The sequence below is a fragment of the Colias eurytheme genome, chromosome 28, assembly GCF_061535395.1.
Source record: "Colias eurytheme isolate Ceu_HAF_F1 chromosome 28, ilColEury1 Martin Lab GWU primary, whole genome shotgun sequence".
Taxonomy (NCBI): Eukaryota; Metazoa; Arthropoda; class Insecta; order Lepidoptera; family Pieridae; genus Colias; species Colias eurytheme.
The window spans coordinates 5,175,169-5,202,012 of NC_143007.1; the positions used below are offsets into that span (position 1 = coordinate 5,175,169).

The window sequence follows — 26,844 nt, forward strand, 5'->3', positions numbered from 1 at the left end:
ACTGAAACAATAAAACAAAGGATAAATATTATGGTACTTAACTTAGATTACAAAATAAAAATCAAAATTTTGATAATTATTGACGAAATGAATAAGAAAAAGATACTCGTTAAAAATAACCAGACATGTAAAATATTAAAAATTTATATAATTTGCAGCCTCCACATGCATACCTTCAAATTTTGTTGCTAAATATGTCGAATATCAAAAATAAAACTAAATGTTGAAGGTAGCCCGAAAAGTATTAAATTAGTCAAAAATTATATTGATTTTCATTTTAGCCTGTGATTTAATATATCTTCTAGCATAGAATGTTTTATATAAAATTATTTAAACTTCCACAAAAATATTAAAGCCGATCGAAGATCGGCCGCGGCGATCGTTTAAAAACTGGGAAGTGGGAAGAATTCAATTCAATTTTTTCGAAGGGTGGCAATTTTGTTTGAGTACAATTCTGCCAATGTCACGTTGGGAAGATAAAGGCCGCTGCATACGTGACGGGATTTTACCCGGACGGGACGTGACGGGAAGTTTTGGAAACATCGTTGCATACAAAATGTATCCAAATACGCATATGTCACGGGAACATCGACGGGACGGGAACGTGGACGGGAAAAATATCGTCGCCGACGATGTTTAGCACGTCCCGTCCCGCACGTGCCCCGTCCCGTCCGTGATTTCGCTACGTATGCACAGTCGCTCCGTTCGTGCCGGAGAGATTAGTAGTGACGCCTTCCAAGTATCGAAAATGGACGACGAAAAACTAATCGAATGTGTTCGCTCATATCCAGCGTTGTATAGTATAGCGAACCCACAATATTTAGATATTTAGATATTGTGGTATTCCTAACTATACTTAGTCCTTTTCACCTATGATGATTCCTGTGACACTTCATCGTGTTCTGAATTACGTAGGTATTTTATGTTTAAAATGCCAAAATAATTTTAGTGCATAATATTTTTGTTTTATGGCGGCATTATTACCAAAAATATAAAAATGAAACATCTTAAGCTTATAAATCAAAAACATTATTGTTTAGTTTAAATTCAAATTCAAATTTCTTTATTTGCAGAATGTAGATTACAAAGATGTTAATGTTTTCTTGACGGTCGTAGCTTCTTCGTCATCTAGAGCAATAGCAATTAAAGCCAATTCTTGAATTGAAAAATCCATCTTTCGTTGTTCACAACACTAGCACGTTAGATCAGAATCACGTCACGGTGCGTATGCGTTTGCTCCACGTTCCCGTTGTGAACGAGGCAATCACGTGCCCGTCCCGCTCACGTCCCGTCCGAGGTATTTTCCCGTCACGTATGCAGCGGCCTTTATACACGCTTGAGAAACTAACATTAATATACCGATGTCAATCAAAACACAGATATACCTAAAACAAAAAGAGACAAACACAATATATAGATACACAACATAAAAATTAGTACTGTTAATTCAGACAGATAATAAATGATATGAGAGTTAATTAAAAACAAACGAAATAGGCTACTCAATATTGTTAATATATATTATATATTTATAGTAAATTAATCTAGGTGTAAATTATAATTTTAGTTTATTAGTTGTGATAAAGTTGGTAACACAGAACAATAAAAACAAATAGAAGTGCGATAATGTCATAATTAGTATGAAAACCAGTGTCGCCAAACCCACACATTTAAACCGATAGTTATACAGTACACTACAAGTAAACTATGCCTTTGATTGGACAGCTTAATTTGAGTAAAAACTGACTTAGGTTATAAATTCAGCATTTCAATATGTACCCTAACGCACCATGTTACGGTTTATTTTAGTATAACATCTCTAGGTATATTAGCTGTTTTGTTTCTCATTGCACAGAAATTCCAAATTCGAAAAACATTCAGCTACTCCACAACAGAGGGCGTTAGTTTTCGATAGATATAACTTTGAACCTCAACACATAGAGATAAGGTTGAAATTTGTGTCACTCAACATTAATGACATTAACTTGATATTTATCTGATGCTATGCCCTGAGGGATGTCAGCCTTGTTATCGATATCGAGATATCGATAATTCACAAATAAATATTTTTTGTGTATTTTTTTTTCTTTCTATTATACGAGTATAGTATAATGTGTCACATTTTGGAGTATGTTTATTACTACTAAGTACCGCTTTTTATATTATTATTATTAAATAAAAAACGGAATAGAATAGTATTAATCTATATTTACAAAATACAAACAGAAAATATGCATTATTTTAAATCTTGGAACTGCCGTAGGTTTGCTGTATCGATGGCCTTTGTTAGACTGCTTAGTGCTGTTCGGCATTCAGTTAACTCGTCACGTTGCATTTATCCATTTCTCTTTTAAATTAGCCTCTTTGGGAAATCTGTAAATAAATTGGACAAATGAAAGCTAAGGAAAAATAAAATAAAATTTAATATTTATAATGTTTGTCTTTTCTAAAGTATCGATACTGTCGATATGCGCCACAAGCATCACTAAAGCGACATTCGTTTGTTTATTGCAATAATATTCCAGAAATTCTTGTTTGCTGTTCAATCTATAATAGTACTAATTTCTTACGGATTAAGGTTCATTTTGACTAGATATTTGTATACAATTTTGACAAATTACAAGCGAAGATATAACATAAAATATTATATGTAAAATAAATAAAAATAAGACTTACCGATGGTATGAAATGCCTCCATTGCTGATATTATTTCGTCTGCTATCATTTTTGCACTCTTATACCGAACAACACGTCCTAATTAATGAATAAATACGGAAAAAAGGTTTGACAGCTGACAACCGACTCGAATATTTTTCTGCGCACAACTGAGAGCAAGTTAGGTGATCTTACCTTACAAGTGACACGTGGGCCACGCCCACATCACACTTCTATCTACTTTACTGTTCTGTGGTTGGTAAGAATTTCAATTATAGGTGAGTTTAACAAGTTAAAATTGACAATGACAGTAATAATTGACAAAGGCGCATGCTTATTGATAAACTTATTTTATGCTGGACATTGGTGGAGTCCTGTGGAGTCCCGCTATTGGCTGGAGCTAATAACAAAGAGAAAAATAATATATTAACTAATATAATATAAATACTAAAAATACTAATATAAATAATATATTAGTATTTTTAGACTTTAGCTGCTAATCCGTTGTTCGTTAAAATCTGCGCAGCAATCACCCATTATGCATGTCTTGCACTCAGGCGTATAGTTTCCATGTCGTTCCATTGATTCCATTGATTCCATTCCTTTGGACTGGGAATTACCTACATTGCGCGATTGCTAATGCTGTATGATATTTTTACTCATTTTCTTAATTACAAAATTGCGGGTTTAAAAATTAAATTGAGCCGCTTCCATCTATCCTATAAAGTCTTAGATCATTAAGTGATAATCATAGTAAGTAAGTTATAATCATAAGATTTTCGGTTCAAAATTAAAAACCAAGGCGATTTAACCGTAGCCCTTATTGTGAATTTATCCCAATGCAAGTAGCTTTTTGGTGTAAAATTTTATGGCAGCTCTAGCTGCATTACATTAGAAAAGTTGTAATAGTTGGTACCGTAAAATGGGGTGAAAAGGGACAAAATCGAACTTGTCACTGAAATTAATCGATGTTGTAGGACGAATGCAATATTGATAACTCTTTCCAAGGGTTTCCGGCAGTTAATACTTTTCGTAAATGTTAAAAATATCCCCAGAATTAGGTAAAATTTAGATATTTTAAGAAAAATATAGGCTGTCCCTATTCATACTTGAAGTGGGGTGACCTGGAACGAGACATGGGTAACTTGGGAAAAACTAGTAGGGTTGTCTCTTTCCTATTTAAAAAAAAGAACTAATTACCTTCTGCTAAAAGTTTAATTTTCTTCATTAAATTTAAAATTTTTGGAAATAAAAATAATACAATAAATCCAAAATCTTTTATTGTACGCTAAAAACGTTAAAACCGATCGACTTCGATATCTTGCAGAAAGCTACTTTTTTTTTTTTTTTTTTTTTTTTTTTTTTTTTTTTTTTTTTTTTTTTTTTAACGTGAGGAAATTCATCATGAATACCGACTGCTTCGGGGGCAACAGCACGGTTATGTCAGACTCCTACTGACTAAAACCTCACGGTGGCCTACTACCGCGCAAGTAAAGAGGGGATCCCGGGATCTCCGGTAGGAACGCTCACGGTACCCCTCGCGCGCCTGCCATTGGCAATCCACTCGAATGTAGTCGCGACTACCCTACGCGCATGCCTATCACTGCAACAGACTGCAGCCACAACAGTCTGTCACCCTCCTCGCGTTGCCTATTGAATGTGCGCAGCCCCCGCCGCGCACACTCTGCAACGATAAAGGCAGGAGCTCGTCAGGTCTCCTAAGTGACCCGACGTCCCCTGCGGCGTGCTCTGCGACGCACGGGATTCCTACGCTCCCGGTCGCGCTCAGCACTTTCTTTCTGTGACATCACTGCATCACAGAAAGACAGCACTGCCATCCACGCATCCTCTCTTTCACACATAGCACCAACTACGGTCGGAAGTGAGAGGTCAGATCCAACCATAGCACGCAGTGCATCGCGTTCCGCTATCCACGCCGGACACGACTCCAAGGTGTGCTGAGCCGTATCCTCCTCACAATCACAATGGTGACAGGCAGCATTTGGCTGTTTTCCTATTCGACACAGATACTTACCGAAGCAACCATGCCCCGTCAGAATCTGTGTCGTACGGAAAGAAAGCGAGCCGTGGCGCCTTGTCATCCATTGCCTAAATATAGGCAAAATGGCATGGATAGACACCATGCCATATTGCGCGTTCCCTAGCCGTCTGGCCCATGCCTCCGTGGCCTGTCGTCGGAGTCTGGCCCTACGCCTGTCCATATCTATAGGAGATATGCTCCGATGCAGGCCTACGTCTTCTCGCCAGTGGAACATGGTTGAGAGAATCTCCGCTTCCAAGTCCCAGGGGAGACATCTCGCTAGTAAGCAAGCTGCGTCATAAGAGACTGTACGGTATGCCCGGGCGACTCTGATTGCCATCATCCTTTGAGGCCTACGTAAGAGGCTGATATTTCGGCTCGTCAACGAGTCAGCCCAGACAGGAGCTCCATAAAGAGCCATCGACCGCACAATCCCCTCATACAGCTTGCGACACGATTCATTTGGTCCCTTAATATTGGGCAGTAAACCACTTAGAGCGCCCGCTACTCGTAGAAGTTTGGGCGACAGACATTTGAAATGCGGATAGAAGGTCCATTTGCTATCCAATATGAGTCCCAGATACCTCATTGACGGCTGAATGGCAATGGACACTCCTCCCACATTCAGACAAGACCCAGGTGGAGGAGCTCGTCGTGAACCGCGGAAACATATAGCTTCCGATTTAGATGGGGCAACCTCTAGACCTATTTGACGGATCCGTGCGATTACCTGGGCTGTTCCAGTCTCTGCCAGCAAGGCTGCCTCAGCAAAAGTCTTCGCTCCAGCAGTTATCAAAGTGTCGTCGGCATAACATGTCAACTCGGTACCCTCGACAGTGGCACCTCGCAGCACCCAATCATAACCAATGTTCCACAGGAGTGGTCCCAGAACCGACCCCTGTGGAACACCACATGTGATTTCTCGGCGCTGCCAGCCAAGCCTCCCAGGATATTCAACCCACCTCTCAGATAAGTACGATTCCACGATATGGCACAGGTAAGGAGGCACCCCGTGGAACCGTAATGCTTCCCTGATCGTAGCCCAAGGAAGGGTGTTGAATGCGTTGGCTATATCTAGAGACACCGCGATGACGAACTTGCCACGAGCAACTGCTTGGTCCACTATATTCTTAACACGCAAGATTGCGTGGAGAGTTGAGCGCCGCCTCCTAAAACCAAACTGGCAGTCGGCTAGATCGGGACCAACACCCTCCAAGTGCTGAACCAGCCGACTAGCAATTACTCGCTCGAAAAGCTTGCTTACTTCGTCCAATAGGACTATTGGCCTATATGCCGAAGGAGAGTCCATTGGACGGCCTTCTTTTCGTAACAACACAAGCCTTCCTATCTTCCATTGGCGTGGAAAAGTGCCGTCAAGAAGACATTGGGTAAAGAGTTTTTTCAGTCTTCCACCCAACCAATCCATTGCCATTACCAGCACTCGTCCGGGTGCAGAAAGCTACTTAGCGTTATAATATTACTATAAAATCTCTGTAAAAATGTGCATACATGTTTATCTTTTTCGTCAATTTTCTAAAAAAAAAAAATGATGAACCAATTTTGATAAAATTTATTATGAGGCCTGCTCTGATGTTATATCCTATGATACAACAAAAAAATAATCAAAATCAATTCACGATAATGACGGAGTAATAGCGCCACATACAAACCAAACAAAAAACATACAGTCGAATTTAGAACCTCCAGGTTTTTTTTATGTTGAAAAAAAAAAAAAAAAAAAAAAAAAAAAAAAAAAAAAAGCGTAAAGAAATTCACAGAAATTCACAGAATATTGAAAAAAATAAAACTTACCAAACCATTTCTGGCTTCATGTTCTTCGAAATCTTTTCCAAGGATAAAACTCTGAAAAAAAACATGCTTATTATAATATTTAATATATAGTTTTAAAGCTTAAAAATCTATAGGTATTAATATTATAAAGCTGAAGATTTTGTTTGATCGTTTGAACGCGCCAATCTCGGGAACTACTGGTCCGATTTGAAAAATTATTTCCGTGTGAGATAGCCCTTTTATTGAGGAAGGCTATAGGTTATATATCATCTTGCTAAGACCAACAAGAGCGGAGCAATGCGCGTAAAATGGTTTTGGTTATCCTTTAAAACATCTTGACCGAATTATTTAACTTAAATATGACTATTTGAACTTGGCATCCTACTATAAAAAAATTATTGTTGTTTTGTGTATGACTTGTACACTCATAAGTCAGTCTGGTCTGATAATAATAGTTTCAAAAAATTCATATATTTTCAATTCGCTACTGTTTATAAATAATAATAATTAAATTATAAATCACCAATTCGCAATGCAGTTTTCACATTTAACAAGAATTGATGTCAATATAATAATTTCATCAGTTTATTTTTAGTTTTTACACTCCACTGATAACATAATAGTAATTTTGTCTGTTTGTACCGGCTATTCTCTAGAATGGCTGGACCAATTTTGAGGGGACTCTCACTGACAGATAACTGATGTAATAATGAGTAACTTAGCGTTTTCTTATTCTGATATTCCCATAGGATAAATAGGAAAAACTCTATTACTCGGATGAAACCGCGGGCTAGTATTATTATATACTAGATTTTCGCCCGCGGCTTCGCCCGCGTTTTCAAAGGAAAACCCGCATAGTTCCCGTTCCCGTGGGATTTCCGGCATAAAACCTATCCTATGTGTTAATCCAAGTTACCCTCTATATGTGTGCTAAATTTCATTGTAACCGGTTCAGTAGTTTTTACGTGAAAGAGTAACAAACATCCATACATCCATACATCCATACTTACAAACTTTCACCTTTATAATAGTATTAAGATTAAGATTAAAAAACTTACCCAGTATCATTCTTAGTGCTCGCTAATCGCATTTTGAAGTCGTATTTCACCCCGATAATTTTTAACGCCTCCCATAGAGGCAAATACAATTGCCTATAACCAAGACCTAGATCATAGTTTCTGCAAGATATCATATCTTGGAGGAACTTTACTCTATCCATCGGCAGTTCTGGATACTGCAATTTTAATTCCTTGTCGTTTTTTATGAATTGTAATGTCCTGTTCAGCCATTGTAGTTTGAACTCGGATGGTATTTCATCTTTTGGTTTTCCCCTGTAAAAAAAAAAGGTAGTACCTATGAACTTATGAACAATTTCATCTATTAAATCTGTAGAATCAATTTGGATGAAATTTGACACAAAGATAGCTTGAAGTCTGAGAAAGGAGATAAGATAGGTTTTATCCCGGAAATCCTATGAGAACAGAAACTATGTGTGTTTTATCAAAACAGACAAAACTCAAGGCAGAAAGCTAGTTATTTAAAAAAGTAATTGACTAGATTTCTTATAAAAGAAATTTTTTCTATATAACTCAGAAATTCATCATATTAATTAACATTACCATTTAATTATTAATTATACAATGAAAGTCATACATTATTTATGAAATGTGTTAGTATTTTCCCTTTTATTGCCAAAACCCTTTTAGTGTTGATATGATAAAGACATAGGATTGCTGTCAGCTGCCTGTTGCATTCTTCACTATGTAATGTTCTGATTTGATAAACATCCTTTATATATTGTAAACAATACTTGGAAGTAAGCAAAATCACTTGAAAAGCAGAACTTGTTGTTAATAAAAACTAATCTTTTTATAATTAAATCATATCTGTTTATTTTCTTCTGACAATAATTTGCCCAGTAATAAAAATAAAATATTATATATTACTTGGTAAAGTAATTTTTTAGTGAAAATATTTCCTCCAAGTATAAACTATAAAGTGTTATTATTATTATAGATATTTGAGGAACATTTCTAAAATGGTTATGAATGTGTCTTTTTTGTTTGAGCTCAGGCAATCTATACTAATATTTAAAGCTGATGTTTGTATGTTTGAATGCGCTAATCTTAGCAAATACTGGTCCGATTTGAGAAATTCGTATTACATACTAACAATATATTAAAGGCTGAAGAATTTGCCTGTTTTTTACAAAGCACTAATGTCAGGAACCACTAGACCTATTTCAAAAGTCTTTGAGCTTTTGATATGTTTGTGAACCCTGAGTGTTGTAAGCCTTGTATTGTACCACGGGCAGTGCCAAGATGGACTGCTAGTTTTTAATATCTTCAACAATACATAAGCAATTGTTTTAGCTCCACTAGATATCTTCTTATATATAAAAATGAATCGCAAAATGTGTTGGTATATAACTCGAGAACGGCTGAACCGATTTCGATAATTCTTTTTTTATTATATTCCTTGAAGTACAAGGATGGTTTTTATGTAGAGAAAACGTAAATATGTACCACGGGCGAAGCCGGGGAGGACAGCTAGTAAAAATATAACACACACATTGAAACATACCTGCTTGTATTTACAGGTGCCATTTTAATAACTGAAACAATAAAACAAAGGATAAATATTATGGTACTTAACTTAGATTACAAAATAAAAATCAAAATTTTGATAATTATTGACGAAATGAATAAGAAAAAGATACTCGTTAAAAATAACCAGACATGTAAAATATTAAAAATTTATATAATTTGCAGCCTCCACATGCATACCTTCAAATTTTGTTGCTAAATATGTCGAATATCAAAAATAAAACTAAATGTTGAAGGTAGCCCGAAAAGTATTAAATTAGTCAAAAATTATATTGATTTTCATTTTAGCCTGTGATTTAATATATCTTCTAGCATAGAATGTTTTATATAAAATTATTTAAACTTCCACAAAAATATTAAAGCCGATCGAAGATCGGCCGCGGCGATCGTTTAAAAACTGGGAAGTGGGAAGAATTCAATTCAATTTTTTCGAAGGGTGGCAATTTTGTTTGAGTACAATTCTGCCAATGTCACGTTGGGAAGATAAAGGCCGCTGCATACGTGACGGGATTTTACCCGGACGGGACGTGACGGGAAGTTTTGGAAACATCGTTGCATACAAAATGTATCCAAATACGCATATGTCACGGGAACATCGACGGGACGGGAACGTGGACGGGAAAAATATCGTCGCCGACGATGTTTAGCACGTCCCGTCCCGCACGTGCCCCGTCCCGTCCGTGATTTCGCTACGTATGCACAGTCGCTCCGTTCGTGCCGGAGAGATTAGTAGTGACGCCTTCCAAGTATCGAAAATGGACGACGAAAAACTAATCGAATGTGTTCGCTCATATCCAGCGTTGTATAGTATAGCGAACCCACAATATTTAGATATTTAGATATTGTGGTATTCCTAACTATACTTAGTCCTTTTCACCTATGATGATTCCTGTGACACTTCATCGTGTTCTGAATTACGTAGGTATTTTATGTTTAAAATGCCAAAATAATTTTAGTGCATAATATTTTTGTTTTATGGCGGCATTATTACCAAAAATATAAAAATGAAACATCTTAAGCTTATAAATCAAAAACAGTATTGTTTAGTTTAAATTCAAATTCAAATTTCTTTATTTGCAGAATGTAGATTACAAAGATGTTAATGTTTTCTTGACGGTCGTAGCTTCTTCGTCATCTAGAGCAATAGCAATTAAAGCCAATTCTTGAATTGAAAAATCCATCTTTCGTTGTTCACAACACTAGCACGTTAGATCAGAATCACGTCACGGTGCGTATGCGTTTGCTCCACGTTCCCGTTGTGAACGAGGCAATCACGTGCCCGTCCCGCTCACGTCCCGTCCGAGGTATTTTCCCGTCACGTATGCAGCGGCCTTTATACACGCTTGAGAAACTAACATTAATATACCGATGTCAATCAAAACACAGATATACCTAAAACAAAAAGAGACAAACACAATATATAGATACACAACATAAAAATTAGTACTGTTAATTCAGACAGATAATAAATGATATGAGAGTTAATTAAAAACAAACGAAATAGGCTACTCAATATTGTTAATATATATTATATATTTATAGTAAATTAATCTAGGTGTAAATTATAATTTTAGTTTATTAGTTGTGATAAAGTTGGTAACACAGAACAATAAAAACAAATAGAAGTGCGATAATGTCATAATTAGTATGAAAACCAGTGTCGCCAAACCCACACATTTAAACCGATAGTTATACAGTACACTACAAGTAAACTATGCCTTTGATTGGACAGCTTAATTTGAGTAAAAACTGACTTAGGTTATAAATTCAGCATTTCAATATGTACCCTAACGCACCATGTTACGGTTTATTTTAGTATAACATCTCTAGGTATATTAGCTGTTTTGTTTCTCATTGCACAGAAATTCCAAATTCGAAAAACATTCAGCTACTCCACAACAGAGGGCGTTAGTTTTCGATAGATATAACTTTGAACCTCAACACATAGAGATAAGGTTGAAATTTGTGTCACTCAACATTAATGACATTAACTTGATATTTATCTGATGCTATGCCCTGAGGGATGTCAGCCTTGTTATCGATATCGAGATATCGATAATTCACAAATAAATATTTTTTGTGTATTTTTTTTTCTTTCTATTATACGAGTATAGTATAATGTGTCACATTTTGGAGTATGTTTATTACTACTAAGTACCGCTTTTTATATTATTATTATTAAATAAAAAACGGAATAGAATAGTATTAATCTATATTTACAAAATACAAACAGAAAATATGCATTATTTTAAATCTTGGAACTGCCGTAGGTTTGCTGTATCGATGGCCTTTGTTAGACTGCTTAGTGCTGTTCGGCATTCAGTTAACTCGTCACGTTGCATTTATCCATTTCTCTTTTAAATTAGCCTCTTTGGGAAATCTGTAAATAAATTGGACAAATGAAAGCTAAGGAAAAATAAAATAAAATTTAATATTTATAATGTTTGTCTTTTCTAAAGTATCGATACTGTCGATATGCGCCACAAGCATCACTAAAGCGACATTCGTTTGTTTATTGCAATAATATTCCAGAAATTCTTGTTTGCTGTTCAATCTATAATAGTACTAATTTCTTACGGATTAAGGTTCATTTTGACTAGATATTTGTATACAATTTTGACAAATTACAAGCGAAGATATAACATAAAATATTATATGTAAAATAAATAAAAATAAGACTTACCGATGGTATGAAATGCCTCCATTGCTGATATTATTTCGTCTGCTATCATTTTTGCACTCTTATACCGAACAACACGTCCTAATTAATGAATAAATACGGAAAAAAGGTTTGACAGCTGACAACCGACTCGAATATTTTTCTGCGCACAACTGAGAGCAAGTTAGGTGATCTTACCTTACAAGTGACACGTGGGCCACGCCCACATCACACTTCTATCTACTTTACTGTTCTGTGGTTGGTAAGAATTTCAATTATAGGTGAGTTTAACAAGTTAAAATTGACAATGACAGTAATAATTGACAAAGGCGCATGCTTATTGATAAACTTATTTTATGCTGGACATTGGTGGAGTCCTGTGGAGTCCCGCTATTGGCTGGAGCTAATAACAAAGAGAAAAATAATATATTAACTAATATAATATAAATACTAAAAATACTAATATAAATAATATATTAGTATTTTTAGACTTTAGCTGCTAATCCGTTGTTCGTTAAAATCTGCGCAGCAATCACCCATTATGCATGTCTTGCACTCAGGCGTATAGTTTCCATGTCGTTCCATTGATTCCATTGATTCCATTCCTTTGGACTGGGAATTACCTACATTGCGCGATTGCTAATGCTGTATGATATTTTTACTCATTTTCTTAATTACAAAATTGCGGGTTTAAAAATTAAATTGAGCCGCTTCCATCTATCCTATAAAGTCTTAGATCATTAAGTGATAATCATAGTAAGTAAGTTATAATCATAAGATTTTCGGTTCAAAATTAAAAACCAAGGCGATTTAACCGTAGCCCTTATTGTGAATTTATCCCAATGCAAGTAGCTTTTTGGTGTAAAATTTTATGGCAGCTCTAGCTGCATTACATTAGAAAAGTTGTAATAGTTGGTACCGTAAAATGGGGTGAAAAGGGACAAAATCGAACTTGTCACTGAAATTAATCGATGTTGTAGGACGAATGCAATATTGATAACTCTTTCCAAGGGTTTCCGGCAGTTAATACTTTTCGTAAATGTTAAAAATATCCCCAGAATTAGGTAAAATTTAGATATTTTAAGAAAAATATAGGCTGTCCCTATTCATACTTGAAGTGGGGTGACCTGGAACGAGACATGGGTAACTTGGGAAAAACTAGTAGGGTTGTCTCTTTCCTATTTAAAAAAAAGAACTAATTACCTTCTGCTAAAAGTTTAATTTTCTTCATTAAATTTAAAATTTTTGGAAATAAAAATAATACAATAAATCCAAAATCTTTTATTGTACGCTAAAAACGTTAAAACCGATCGACTTCGATATCTTGCAGAAAGCTACTTAGCGTTATAATATTACTATAAAATCTCTGTAAAAATGTGCATACATGTTTATCTTTTTCGTCAATTTTCTAAAAAAAATGATGAACCAATTTTGATAAAATTTATTATGAGGCCTGCTCTGATGTTATATCCTATGATACAACAAAAAAATAATCAAAATCAATTCACGATAATGACGGAGTAATAGCGCCACATACAAACCAAACAAAAAACATACAGTCGAATTTAGAACCTCCAGGTTTTTTTTATGTTGAAAAAAAAGCGTAAAGAAATTCACAGAATAAAGAAACCGTAAAAGTTAAATATTAAAATGTATAAAACAACGAAGACCCATATATTGTTAGTTAAACACACTACGTACTTTTATTATTTGTTTGTAGGCTTGTTTTTTAAATCATACAAGTACGTACCTATGTATCTCTTATTACATCTCATTAGTTCGCCTTGTACGCATGCATAAAATGAAAATTCCTTATTTTAATAAAAAGTGAAATCATGCAAAACAATGCGGTAAAATGTTCAATTCATGTTGTAGCAGCCCTGACCCTATTCAAACTTTACCGTTCCTAATCAACTTTCATATGTCCCTATTTACCAAGTATAGGCGACTCTATTTGTACTTTAGCCGTCCCTTGTCACCCCGTTACCGTATTTATTCACCTCGAAAAATAAATAATCCCAGAGGTTTTAAAGAAAACGATCGCAAACAAAAACTATGTAAAATCTAGACTTTTCTCTTTTTGTGTAGCTTCCTAAAGATATTATATCGTTGGCTAACTCCACACGTTGTCAAAAAAACACTTGAATTTCCAAAAAACGGTCAACTTATGGGACAATACCGCAACCTCACATCTACAGTCTTATTTGAAAAAAGATTTTTGACACCTTTTACTAAGGGCGTATTCAGAAAGAAAGCTTGAAACTTATAAGCGCTTATCGGCGCTTGTCATGTTCATATATTTTCCTGTCAGTGCTGGTAACCCGCGCAGGAAAATATATGAACATGACAAGCACCGATAAGCGCTTATAAGTTTCAAGCTTTCTTTCTGAATACGCCCTAACTTCACAATGCTTCGGTGTTGCCAGTTAGAAGATAATATATTCTACTTTTAGAAGAAAAAAAAGGTAGCAATTGGAAGTTCTTGTTTTTTTATTTTGTGGCTTCGAAACTAGATTCCTCGATTTGACCCTATTCACCCCTGAGTCCTTATTCACCCCGTTTTACGGTATATATCCTTTCATTTATATTTACAACTAGTGGTCCGCCCGGCTTCGCCCGTGGTACCTACATGTTTAAACTATCCTATCTCTCAAGTTAGATCGAACTGCACATGGTGTGCGAATTTTATTGCAATCGGTTATATTGTGGTTTAGGAGTCCATTGAGGACAAACATTGTGACACGAGATTTATATATATATAATAAGACGAGATTATTTGGCTTGTTTAATTTTATCCACAAAATAATTTTACGAGTGACTAAGTATGAACACAAAGTTTCAACATTTTAATTTTATCAAATTTCAACCTACAGAAACTGTGTTTAGAATTTAGATTAGATATTTGAGTTAAATTGTAAGCAATCTTTATCTAATGTAATAGACAACCTAGCCGCTAGGGTGACAACAAAATAATAATAATATAAGGATTTCAATAAAAGATAGTTATATTGATGCATCATTTATTAACTAGGTTGAATTAATTAGGGACTAGAACTGCTCACAAACTTTATTGATCATTCGGTATTTAAAATGGTGACTTCTTTATTTACTTGTTCCCGAAAAATTGTTGTTCTTGCTCTTGTTCGCCTTGCAAATTGTTTTCATCTGTAAAAAAACATTACCTAAGCTTTAAACCATTTTTAGCATCCTATTTTCTATCTATTGATAGAACATTAGAACCATATTTTAGAATAATAAGAATATAATTTTGAATTTCGTTTAAAAATTAAAATAATAAGAACCTCACCTCCATAATATTGCATATCATTTGCCGGGAGCTGATACAGTTTAGGAATATCAAAACGACTGCCCTGCAAAACAAAATAAAATAAAAAAGACGTGTGGCACTCGGGGACTGCCGCGGTAAAGCTATTGCATAGCATGCCATCAAGCCACACCTCCGTGCCCGTCGGAGTGGGCAGCGTGAGGTTTTTTCGTTACGGAATTTCTCGATTCGGTCCCCGCGCTCAAGGCCCGCGATAGAAGCTATGCAATAGCTTAAAATATAACAATTAACAATATGGTTGTGCACATTTTTAAAATAGTAAAAATTTTCTTACTGAATCAAAATTTCTTCTTCCCATTCTTGGAATATTTTTACTTGGAATTGTTTTAATTACATATCCCATCATACTTTGATCAAAAGGGCCATCAGCTTCATTGCTTCTGCCGACCCTAGGAACATTATTTGGTTTTATGAAAGAACTGTCAACTTTTACCAAAAGATAAAATACACAGAACGCAGCGAAAATAATTGTGAACTTTGACGCCATTTTTGAAATTAAATATAGCGGGAACTGCGAAGTTCGAACTTTGAAACTGTGAAAATTTTTGGAAAACTTTTGCTTTTATACAGTGTAAGTTTCGATTCATCAGTGTTTTTTAATTGTTTGCCCGTATATTTCTTTACTGAATACAAAGTATTAATTAGATAATTATCTGTAGAACGGTATCGGTAAAACAGTGTGATAATGATCTTCTAAATATGCACCCGCAGTTATTCGAAAAATACTGAAACGGAATACTAATCAATTAATTATCGCCACGATGCGATGGGAGGAAGATGTTTGGCGGCTAAGAATAATTATGGGCGGCACGAAGGCGTACGAAATAATATTAAATTTTATTTGACTCACGATCAATGAAGCAAGTAACGAATTTTGATAATTATTAATCTATACTAATATTATAAAGCAGAAGAGTTTGTTTGTTCACTTGAACGCGCTAATCTCGGAAACTATTGGTCCGATATGAAAAATTATTTCGGTGTTAGATAGCCCATTTATCGAGAAAGGCTATATTATGATATCATCACGCTAAGACCAACAGGAGCGGAGCACTGCGAGTAAAACCGCGGAGCACATGCTAGTTGCCTATATATAGTTAATATTAGGTGTAGACTGTAGACTAAACATTTTATGCTCTCTTTATTAATTAATTTATAAAAAAAACTAGTGACCCATTCTTCATACACAAGTCGTTTATTCGACAATAAAGTATGTATATGTATAATGCAAATAGTTTTCTCCAAAACCTCAATTATATCACAGATACAGATAGCCAAAATTTTTCGTAAATTATTTAAAAAAAATATTACCTATGTAAATCCTTGCTTTTTCAACTAATAGGAATACACAATTTTTAAATATTACGAAAGGCATTTCCTAGTTAGTGTGTAATACTCTAACATACTGTATTTTTAACCCATTGATCCCCGAACGGCCCGATCGGTCCACGACACAATAGATTTTCTATTGTGTCTGTGATTCCGGGGCCTGAGTTATTAAAAGCATTTTAAAAACTCAAAATCTCTTTTTATTGTAGATAGCTTATCTCTTACAAACTTATATTTAAATAATTATTGTGAAAGACAATAGCAATTTTGGGAAAATTAGGTGAAAAATTTATACAATTAAACATTTATTTGTCACGCTATTGAAAAATATGAGGGTAGTTGGAAATAAAACAAAAATTTATACAATTCATTTATTTATCATCTTCCATTTGCTAATGTAGTTGGTATAAACACTTGATATTTAGGAGTGTCTCCTCCTTTCTCCACCACAGCTCGAACTAGTGAAAACGGATCCAATTTCTTCCGTACCACAAGAAATCTGCAAAAAGAAGATAAAATAAATAAAAGCTTACCTTATTGCTCATCACTACATAGTATAAAACAAAGTCGCTTTCTCTGTCCCTATGTCCCTTTGTATGCTTAAATCTTTAAAACTACGCAACGGATTTGGATGCCGTTTTTTTTTAATAGATAGAGTAATTCAAGAGGAAGGTTTAAGTATATAATTTATTAGGTTTTAGACAAAGCGGGCGAAGCCGCGGACGGTACTCCTTTATTAATTTTTTTTGCTCAATTAATTTGCATACTAAATATATGATAATCAATGCAGTTGTTTTAATGAGTATAAGATCTGTGTTCAAACTGATGTTAAGTGAAAATATATTTGCTCTGTATTTGTATTTGTTGCTAATCCCTTTTTTATAATAAGTAATTATTTTCCCAGTCTATACCAGCTTGCTATTCCGTGTCTATACCACACTGGCCACTAAACTCTTCCCCTATTTACTAACTTGTAGACGAAGGTGGAATTTCTCCATCGAAAAAAAGTCCTCGACCAGTCTACTCGACTGGCTGTTATCGCCCCATTGAATGATGTTGGAAAGTTGTATATACAGGGTTACAGGAAAAGTCGATGTAGATCCGTTAAGGGCATGTAGTACACATCATTTCTGAATGATTTCACTACGGAACCCCCCATCCTAAATTTAACCGTTTTCGAGATATTCGAGTTTTAATTTTTTTTATGAAAATGCCCAATTTTTCGGCTATTCAATTGAATATTTTGAAATTTTTTGACTCTTATGATTATTTTTTTGGTTTTTTACATGAAGAATAAGATGCTTAATTACCCCAATGACTAAAATTGCACGTAAGTTAACTAAATAGGTCATGGTAGACGATCGAAACTTTAGAAAATAAGTACAAATTATAAAAAAATATTTTTCTTTTCTGGATATCTCAAAAAATTATTATGGCACTTGCTCTGCAGATGTGCTTAAAAACATCTACATTTTATCAGCTATCCAACGAGGTATAACAACCTAGGGTTGTATTTAAAGTCATAGAAAAAAACATAGTTGAAAAGGTTCAGGTAGTAGGTCTAACGGGTCCCTCGGCTATTGTCCTTCAAGTTAATCCGGTGCGTGTGAGCGAGACAACTTACGATTTATGCAGATGAGAGTGAGAAAAATAATGTGCAAAAACAAGTTTGGGGATACAACATGCCCATTGTTTTGTATTTGGTCGTTTGTTTGCTTGCCATCCATTTTAGTCTGCTCATGCGATTCGTCCATGGTAGATGCGAATAATTGTGCTTTCGGATCCCCACACGACTTATGTGTGTGACTTGAGTCACCTACTAATGATCTGCAATTACAATTACTGTGGGACATGTGGTTTCAACATGATGGCTGCCCTGCTCATTTCAGAAGAAGCGTTAGGGAATGGTTGTACACTAACTATCCTAACAAATGGATTGGACGAGGTGGGCCTTTACCCTGGCCACCCAGATGTCCCGACCTGACCCCCATTGATTTTTATGTATGTGGGCACATGAAGAGCCTCGTTTACAGTGAGCCCAACCCCATATCGTCAGTGGAAGTTCTCAAAGAAAGGATAATTAATGCTGCTAACGACATAAGAAGAAAATTAACTTAATCGATGGATGCATGAAGGTTGTACCTAGCCGAGGGAGGCCTATGTTCAATAGTGGAAGCCAGTAGGCTGAAATGATGATGCTGAACTTAAGTCAAATTAATTAGATTAAATAAGGGCTATTTATTCTGACTGCCATGTAGCCTTAGAAACTAAGTTTCACCTTTGAGGTTAATAAATACCCTAGAGTGTTATACCTCGTTGGATAGCTGATAAAATGTAGATGTTTTTAAGCACATCTGCAGAGCAAGTGCCATAATATTTTTTTGAGATATCCAGAAAAGAAAAATATTTTTTTATAATTTGTACTTATTTTCTAAAGTTTCAATCGTCTACCATGACCTATTTAGTTAACTTACGTGCAATTTTAGTCATTGAGGTAATTAAGCATCTCATTCTTCATGTAAAAAACCAAAAAAATAATCATAAGAGTCAAAAAAATTCAAAATATTCAATTGAATAGCCGAAAAATTGGGCATTTTCATAAAAAAAATTAAAACTCGAATATCTCGAAAACGGTTAAGTTTAGGATGGGGGGTTCCGGAGTGAAATCATTCAGAAATGATGTGTACTATGTGCCCTTAACGGATCTACATCGACTTTTTCTGTAACCCTGTATAACTAGCTTACCGCCTGCGGCTTCGACCGCTTTGTCTCAAACCTAATAAATTATAAACTAAAACCTTCCTCTTGAATCACTCTATCTATTAAAAAAACCGCATCAAAATCCGTTGCGTAGTTTTAAAGATTTTTTTTAAAGATTTTAGTTTTAAGAACCCACCTGTCCTTATCCCCATAGCTCCTTGACCCGAGCCCCACTCGCTTCGCACACTGATGCAATACCGCTCTTTCTTCCTTCCCAAATTCACTACTAAACACAAGTTCTACATCGAGTGCATCTGAGGCTAGATATCTGTTCATTAGTTCGAAACCCGCACGACGTAGCGCACGAATGTCGGATACTGTGCTGCCGAGGCCTGCTCGGTTTACCTGGTAATAAATATAAACATATGTATAATATTATACAATCTATACTAATCCATACTAATATTATAAATGCGAAAGTACCTCTGTCTGTCTGTCTGTTACTCAATCACGCCTAAACTACTGAACCAATTTGCATGGGTATGGAGATATTTTGATACCCGAGAAAGGACATAGGCTACCTTTTATTGCGAAATATGTACCACGGGCGAAGCCGGGGCGGACCTCTAGTTACTAATATATTAATATTATAAAGCTGAAGACTTTATTTGTTTGAAAGCGCTAATCTCAGCAACTACTGGTCCGATTTGAAAAATTCTTTCGGTGTTAGATAGCCCATATATCGAGAAAGGCTATAGGCTATATATAATATATCATCACGCTAAGACCAACAGGAGAGGAGCAATGCGGGTAAAACCGCGTGGCACAGCTGGTATTATATGAAATGTGTATGTTGCAACAATTTATCATGTAATTCAAGTGGTGTTATGTAGCAATCAGATCAAACACAAAGAGAATGGGTATAAAAATATCAATGTCTAAGCAATTAATAAAATAGAAATTGATAAAACAAAATCAATATAAATTAAAAGTAAATTGATGGTAATGACTGTTATCTTATGATATCTGTGAAATATAATCCAAAAAAAAATCATTTAAATTGTTTACTACAATATTTAATCAAAAAGATAATTTTTGTAAATAATTTGGAAAATCCAAAAGTGCACGCCTCATATTTTTTTTTTAATAAATATTTATTAATTATTATTTTTGTTTATTTAATAACAATTAAACCACATCGAATCAGACCCTGAAAAATGAAAGGGTTCTATTCCTGAGCATACTCAAGCGTAAGAGAAAAAAAAAGACTCGATTAGTAAAGTATTTCGGTCGCTATCGTGTTAACAAGAAAAAGGATCCGCACATACAGACACACGGACGTCCAAGACAGAACTTTTTTAAACTGTTTTTTAACTAGTTTAAATAACAAAAATGACATCAAAAATATCATGAACGTTAAAAATAGTGTTTGTTCTTAATATGTGTGTGTATGTATTATCTTACAAGTGCAATGTATGATACATAAAGACATTTTAAGTTTGAAAAATCAGATGTTTTGCGCGAAGTGACAGTAGTACCCACCTCAACGCTTCGCTTATGAGGCGTGCAAAAAGAAAATATGTACATACCATTTGTAAATTAGGCTTAATCGGTTCCTCTATGCCCTGCGCGTCTGCACCCAGCCCTCCGCCCTTCCAACCCATGAGTTTCATCATCCTATAAAAATAATTAAAAACTAATTTTAATTCATAAATTTAAAAAAATCGACTAGGTGAAATATTTTTTATCCCATGATTTTTATACATAAATAAAAATCCCCGACTAGGTGATATATTGTTTATCTTCAGTGCTTAATAAAGTTGAATAAATAATGAAAATAAGAGCGAGCAGGTAGTCTACACTTCTATACTAATATTATAAAGAGGAAAGGTTTGTATGTATGTATGTATGTATGGTTTTCACGCATAAACTACTGGACCGATTTTGATGAAATTTGGCACAGATAATCTTTAGACCCTGAGAAAGAACATAGGCTACCTTTTATTGCGAAATATGTACCACGGGCGAAGCCGGGGCGGACCGCTAGTAATACATATAATAAAGTATATAACCTATGTCCTATGCGATTCCACTAAGAATATTAATCTCAATGACTTTATGTATTAATTTAGTAAATAAAAAATTCATGCCGTGTGTGAATAATTGTCCCGAAATATTTATAAAATAGCTATACCATTTTTGCAGCATAGTTACATAGCATATATCTGGTGGAAAATTACCCTTAAACTAATAGTAATTACTAACAAACTTGCCTTCCTAGGAAATTTAATTAAATGTTATGTTTTCTTGATAAAATGGCGCATAATCGATCCTATTCTCACTCACATAGTAAAGTCCCTCCAAACATATTTAATTCATACTAGCGGTCCGCCCCGGCTTCGCCCGTGGTACATATTTACGTTTTCTCTACATAAAAACCATCCTCGTACTTCAAGGAATATAATAAAAAAAGAATTATCGAAATCGGTTCAGCCGTTCTCGAGTTATGCGCTTACCAACACATTTTGCGATTCATTTTTATATATAAGATAAACAACCAGCTTACCGCCCGCGGCTTCGCCCGCTTTGTCTAAAACCTAATAAATTATATACTGAAACCTCTTTCAAAAAAAACTGTTTCAAAATCCGTTGCGTAGTTTTAAAGATTTAAGCATACATAATAAATTATATACTAAAACCTCTTTCAAAAAAAAACTGTTTCAAAATCCGTTGCGTAGTTTTAAAGATTTAAGCATACAAAGTGACATAGGGACAGAAAAGGCGACTTTGTTTTATACTATACTAGTGGTCCGCCCCGGCTTCGCCCGTAGTACATATTTCGCAATAAAAGGTAGCCTATGTCCTTTCTCGGGTATCAAAATATCTCCATACCAAATTTCATGCAAATTGGTTGCGTCGTTTAGGCGTGATTGAGTAACAGACAGACAGACAGAGTTACTTTCGCATTTATAATATTATTATGGATTGTAATGATGATACTCACTTGGTAGCAACACTATTTTCAACAGGCGTGCCAAATTCCTCCCTCTTCCCTGATACATCGCTTATCGATATTTCCTTGTCACCATGCGCTCTAAATTGTTCCTTGACCATTAGGCTCACGGAACATGCTGTTAATCTCTGGAAATAATAAAATAATAATAGTTTAAAAACTAAAACACACGCTTTTTATAGAAAACCGAACTAAAAAATTGAAAATTTTACCAAATTAGTGTATGTGTTGTCATCTGTCCCCAATAAATCTACAAAGTTTGAACGAAATCTGGCCGTTTAAAGTGGGTCAAAATCGCGCCTAAAGAAGTCGGTTACATTCAAACATACAGGTGAAGCTAATAAAAAGCGTGTAATAAGACATATTTGTAATCATCGGTAACTGTGTCATGATATAATTATGCCTTTCAAACGAAAAACTTTCTCAGTTAAAAGAAAAGTAGAAAATTCATATGTACTTATTAGAAAAATAATGAAAAATATTAATAGGTAGTCGCATAAAACAACAAAATCATTCTTAATATTGACAGTATTTACATAGTTTTCAACTGATTTCAAAAAGAGAAGATTCTCTATATAAGTGTATTTTTATTGTGTTTATTTCCTTATGACTTTCGACTGGGTAAACCTATTTTGATGATTTTTTAATTTGAAAACAGTTAGTATTGTTTTTAAGGAATTGTTGTTGAGTTTTTTATACAACCTACAAGTCTTTCCTCATTTTTTTTATATACTGAAACATTTATTCAATTAGAGAAGCACATTAGAATCGTCATTGCATATTTTTAACATTTACCACCGATTCGGAAAGCAGTATCTACAGAGAAGAACCGGCAAGAAACTCCATAGTTGCTCTTTTAAATCATGTCAGTATTACAATTTAATTTTTAACTTCAAAAAAAGAGGAGGTTATACAAAATATGTAACAGCATATTTTATCATAATATGCCAAAGAACTTTCCTGTAGTTTCTTATAGGTGAAGATATAGATGACTAGATTTCCGCCCGCGGCTTCGCCCGCGTTTGCAAAGGAAAACCCGCATAGTTCCCGTTCCCGTGGGATTTCCGGGATAAAAACTATCCTATGTGTTAATCCAAGTTACCCTCTATACGTGTGCTAAATTTCATTGTAATCGGTTCAGTAGTTTTTACGTGAAAGAGTAACAAACATCCATACATCCATACATCTCATCATCATATTAGATAATTAGATATATTATTAGCAACACTCTTACATCGTACATACATTCCAAGCCAGTGTCTCCACAATGCACCTCGCCTCCGCTCTGCTCTCACCGGAGGCTTCCGCTAATAAAACTCCGTTGAGTGTTAACGAGTAAACCGGCGGTTTATATCGTGTCGCAAGTATTAGGTGACATGCTTGCGCGCTAGCTGTAAAAATAAGATTTTTTAAATATTATACATATTTTAAACATTCATAGGTTTATGTCTAATCGAAATTAGAATGGTAGATTATTATTAAAGCCTACTACATTCAGTTTAATCCGCTAATATTATAATCTAGCGTTCCGCGCGCGGCTTGGCCCGCTGCCTATGAAACTTAACAATTTATAAATATTACACTAAAACCCTCCTCAAGAACCACTCTTTGTATTAAAAAAACGTTGCCTAGCATCAAAATATGTTGCGCAAATGCGTAATTTTGAAGATCTAAGCATTAAGACACAGACGGCGGACAGTTTGTTTTATGCTATGTAATGATGTGAAAGTTTATTAAATTTTATGTTGTATGCTTGTTACTCTCTCATTTGAAAATCATTGAAAAAATTTTTATGAAATGTGGCATTGATTTATGTGCTATAATAACAAATAAGAGGAGATATACTTTTTTTAACCTATGTGGCTGTGCTACGGCTTCGATTTTATCAACGTAAAGTAAGTGAAGTCCCTTGTCCCCTAGGGTAAGGGGCAGATGCATTATACATCTGTTTCACTGATCGATTTTCTTTAGGTACAAGTAGGTGATCAGCCTTCTGTGTCCTGCCAGGCCGAGACATTTTTTTTGTCGTCTCCACCGGGAATCGAACCCGGGACCCCTCGGTTTTACGCTCACGCGTCAACCACAGCACCAAGGAGGCGGTCATTTTTTATCAACGTTATTAGCTATAAATATGGATTCATTACCAGTTAATATAAATTGATTGCTTTAATAAATTTATCAAAAAACGTTTATGATACAAACTGAGAAGTCATGATGGTGGTTAAACTAAAATGTAACTTGTGAAGTGAATACTATTTGTATTAACACATAACACAACACTTATAAGTATTAACGATATTGTCTTTTACACAACACAGGTTACATAATGAAGTTGCATAAAATCCCCATCACATTTGGTTTTCTATACGACAAATTCTTAACAAGCATTATTTATTCTTCACGTAATAAGTTCATATGTTTCTTACCTTGTATATTAGTCTGTTTAGACGCCCACGGCCGCACCAAGAGCACAAACCGTCCAAACGGAGTTGTGAACATATTCTCTCTAAAACTACCCACATCAACACACTGTATTTTCCCCATTTCTTCTCTATAATTGTTAAACCGTGCATTTTTATCAATCGTGCTAGTATTTACTTCACTTTTTACATCATCATTCTGTTCTGTATGCTTTTCATCATCATCATCATTTTGTTCTACACATTTCTCATCATCATTATCATCGGAGTCTTGTTCTGTGATTACGACACTTTGTCCTTGTGGTACGAATTCGATCTTTTTAGATTTAGCCGGTGGGGAGTCTTTGATAACTCCGCCTTCTCTTTTAATGCCTTTCGCGCGATCTTCCGCTGCGTCAGATGCGGATACAAATGTTCTTTGTAGTTTAGTTTTCTTTTGTTTTCTGTAGTTGATGGCTACCTGCAATTTTTTGTGAATTAACATATTGTGGATATAACTTTTCATACAAGGAACCACCTTGACGAAGTTGGTAATTGTTTTATTTTGTTCTCGTCAAGTCAACAAGTGTTTTTGTATTATAGTTAATAGTAATAGTAAAATGAAATATAACTGTATTGGTACAAGGAATTTAAATAGCGTTATTGCCTAAGAATATGAGTGTCAAACTATATTGATGTTACCTTTAACAAGTAAAATAGAAATTATTATTACAAGTAGTAATCACTGTTTACACTTCCCTTGTATGGTATGATGTATCAATAATGTACTTAATATTTTAACAGATCTTTTTTATCCAAATCAACCGTCATTAATCTCTAATTACTAAGCTTTGTTCTGAAAAATCTAGGTTAGAACTTCTAGTACCTCTTTTGATAGTGCTGCTACTTCTTTCATAGTTTCTATAGGATATCTGCATCCCATAAACTCTATATTGACAAATACTTGCGCTAGACATATTAATCTTTCTTCTGAATAGTTTTCCTTCCATCTTTCTATGAAAGCCTTCCTTAACTGCCAATGTTCTTCACTTTCATGTTCCTCTCTATATTTTTCAACGTCCCAGTCGATATTATGCGACATTGTAGCGATTTTTACAGGAATTTCAGTAAATTATTCATTTTTAAACAACAACTCCGGAATTTAATTAAAACTTTGTTAATTGTTGGTAAGCGCTTCGGCCAAAGCATAGCGAAGGTGTCAGATGTCAAAGTCACATTTAGTCCGTCAGTGTCATATTACAAAGATGTCCACAGATAAATACCCATATATTATACTCTGTGGACAAAAGTACCCTCAAAATTTACTTTAACTAGGTAGAGATTGTCTAATCTAAAAATGAACGCCCTTCCACTAAACTTAATTGTTTCAATGTGTGAGGACAAATAATTATTGAACCACTTTTATATGTGTGCGCGCGGCGATTCTACTGCAAACTTTGACTTTCGCGCACTGATTTGTCAACTAATCGGGCGATCAGTTCAGGTGCCTAGCATTGTATGGCGGGGAGAGCGCGCTATGTACGGAATGACACGTCCGTTCTGTCGTGCATCGCGTCATTTATGCACTAGTTGGCCAACTGGTCCTGTCGTTCGGGCATGGACGGGACTGGAGGACTGAACGACCAATGAGGCAGACCAATTTGTGTGTATTGCGTCTATACACGTACTTTGAATGTGAGCGTAAACACAGTGGAGGGGCGTTCATTTTTAGATTAGACAATCTCTACCCGCTTATTTAACACTCGGTAATTTGCTATCGAGCATATTTAGTTTTATTGTGATAAACTGCTTTTGATCAAATACACGCTTAGATCATTAAGTAATGGATGGAGCACGCTGGCAAATGTTCTAACTAAACTTTCTGCCGGTTTTGGTGCGGGGAGGGTAACTCACACTTTGAAACACAATCACACATTCACAAAAATAATTTGTGTCTTTACAAACTCAAACTATTACAAAATGGACAGACTAGCATGTTTTTGCACACATACATCGATTACACAGAAAAATCTCTATACATATACGTAATAATACAATCGCTCTAAAGGGATGTAACCATATCGATATTACAAAAATAATAATTTTGTTGAAATTAGAAATAACATTAATATTATATTCATAAAAAATACTACACAGGTCATTTGTAACGTTTTCATTATTATTATATGCATACGAAAAAACAATAAAACGCCATTTTATTTGTATTTGAATATGTATTTATTCAACACATCACATATTATATTCAATAAAATAAATATCGGTCCAGAAATTTTTATTATTTCTG

General features: G+C 34.8%; 3 protein-coding genes and 2 long non-coding RNA genes across 5 annotated transcripts; all 5 read right to left on the reverse strand.

Moving 5' to 3' along the window:
• Nucleotides 1-2,188: 2,188 nt before the first annotated feature.
• Nucleotides 2,189-2,907, reverse strand: LOC149896642 (uncharacterized). The gene is made up of 2 exons (XR_016458302.1): nt 2,677-2,907; nt 2,189-2,373 (listed from the first exon to the last, which is right to left on the reverse strand). It is a non-coding gene; the product is annotated as an uncharacterized LOC149896642 (long non-coding RNA).
• Nucleotides 2,908-6,504: 3,597 nt separating this feature from the next.
• On the reverse strand, nt 6,505-9,097 carry LOC149896643 (uncharacterized). The gene is made up of 3 exons (XM_090117406.1): nt 9,071-9,097; nt 7,546-7,818; nt 6,505-6,559 (listed from the first exon to the last, which is right to left on the reverse strand). The coding sequence occupies exons 1-3, from the start codon at nt 9,091-9,093 to the stop codon at nt 6,505-6,507; spliced, it is 351 nt and encodes a 116-aa protein (XP_089973532.1). The 5' UTR covers nt 9,094-9,097.
• Nucleotides 9,098-11,288: 2,191 nt separating this feature from the next.
• LOC149896644 (uncharacterized) lies at nt 11,289-12,007 on the reverse strand. Its single transcript, XR_016458317.1, has 2 exons — nt 11,777-12,007; nt 11,289-11,473 (listed from the first exon to the last, which is right to left on the reverse strand). It is a non-coding gene; the product is annotated as an uncharacterized LOC149896644 (long non-coding RNA).
• A 2,757-nt stretch (nt 12,008-14,764) lies between these two features.
• On the reverse strand, nt 14,765-15,639 carry LOC149896645 (uncharacterized). The gene is made up of 3 exons (XM_090117724.1): nt 15,373-15,639; nt 15,060-15,123; nt 14,765-14,917 (listed from the first exon to the last, which is right to left on the reverse strand). Exons 1-3 carry the CDS (start codon nt 15,583-15,585, stop codon nt 14,859-14,861), a joined length of 336 nt encoding a protein of 111 aa, XP_089973850.1. The 5' UTR covers nt 15,586-15,639; the 3' UTR covers nt 14,765-14,858.
• A 1,145-nt stretch (nt 15,640-16,784) lies between these two features.
• LOC149896646 (uncharacterized) lies at nt 16,785-25,728 on the reverse strand. Its single transcript, XM_090117476.1, has 7 exons — nt 25,426-25,728; nt 24,567-25,020; nt 23,386-23,531; nt 22,132-22,268; nt 20,717-20,804; nt 19,324-19,532; nt 16,785-16,926 (listed from the first exon to the last, which is right to left on the reverse strand). Exons 1-7 carry the CDS (start codon nt 25,639-25,641, stop codon nt 16,806-16,808), a joined length of 1,371 nt encoding a protein of 456 aa, XP_089973602.1. The 5' UTR covers nt 25,642-25,728; the 3' UTR covers nt 16,785-16,805.
• Between the last annotated feature and the right edge of the window lie 1,116 nt (nt 25,729-26,844).

Bases quoted from the DNA above. Each gene is read 5' to 3' on its own strand.
- LOC149896643 (XM_090117406.1), bottom strand. From the start codon at position 9,093: ATGGCACCTGTAAATACAAGCAG. The intron at 7,819-9,070 runs GTATGTTTCAAT...TTTTTTTTACAG, and splicing joins GCACCTGTAAATACAAGCAG to GGGAAAACCAAAAGATGAAA. The intron at 6,560-7,545 runs GTAAGTTTTTTA...GTTTTTTTTCAG, and splicing joins AGCACTAAGAATGATACTGG to AGTTTTATCCTTGGAAAAGA.
- LOC149896645 (XM_090117724.1), bottom strand. From the start codon at position 15,585: ATGGCGTCAAAGTTCACAATTATTTTCGCTGCGTTCTGTGTATTTTAT. The intron at 15,124-15,372 runs GTAAGAAAATTT...TTTGTTTTGCAG, and splicing joins GAAGAAGAAATTTTGATTCA to GGCAGTCGTTTTGATATTCC. The intron at 14,918-15,059 runs GTGAGGTTCTTA...GTTTTTTTACAG, and splicing joins TGATATGCAATATTATGGAG to ATGAAAACAATTTGCAAGGC.
- LOC149896646 (XM_090117476.1), bottom strand. From the start codon at position 25,641: ATGTCGCATAATATCGACTGGGACGTTGAAAAATATAGAGAGGAACAT. The intron at 22,269-23,385 runs GTATGTACGATG...TATTATTTCCAG, and splicing joins TGGAGACACTGGCTTGGAAT to AGATTAACAGCATGTTCCGT. The intron at 19,533-20,716 runs GTATGTACATAT...ATTTATTACCAG, and splicing joins TTAAGCCTAATTTACAAATG to GTAAACCGAGCAGGCCTCGG.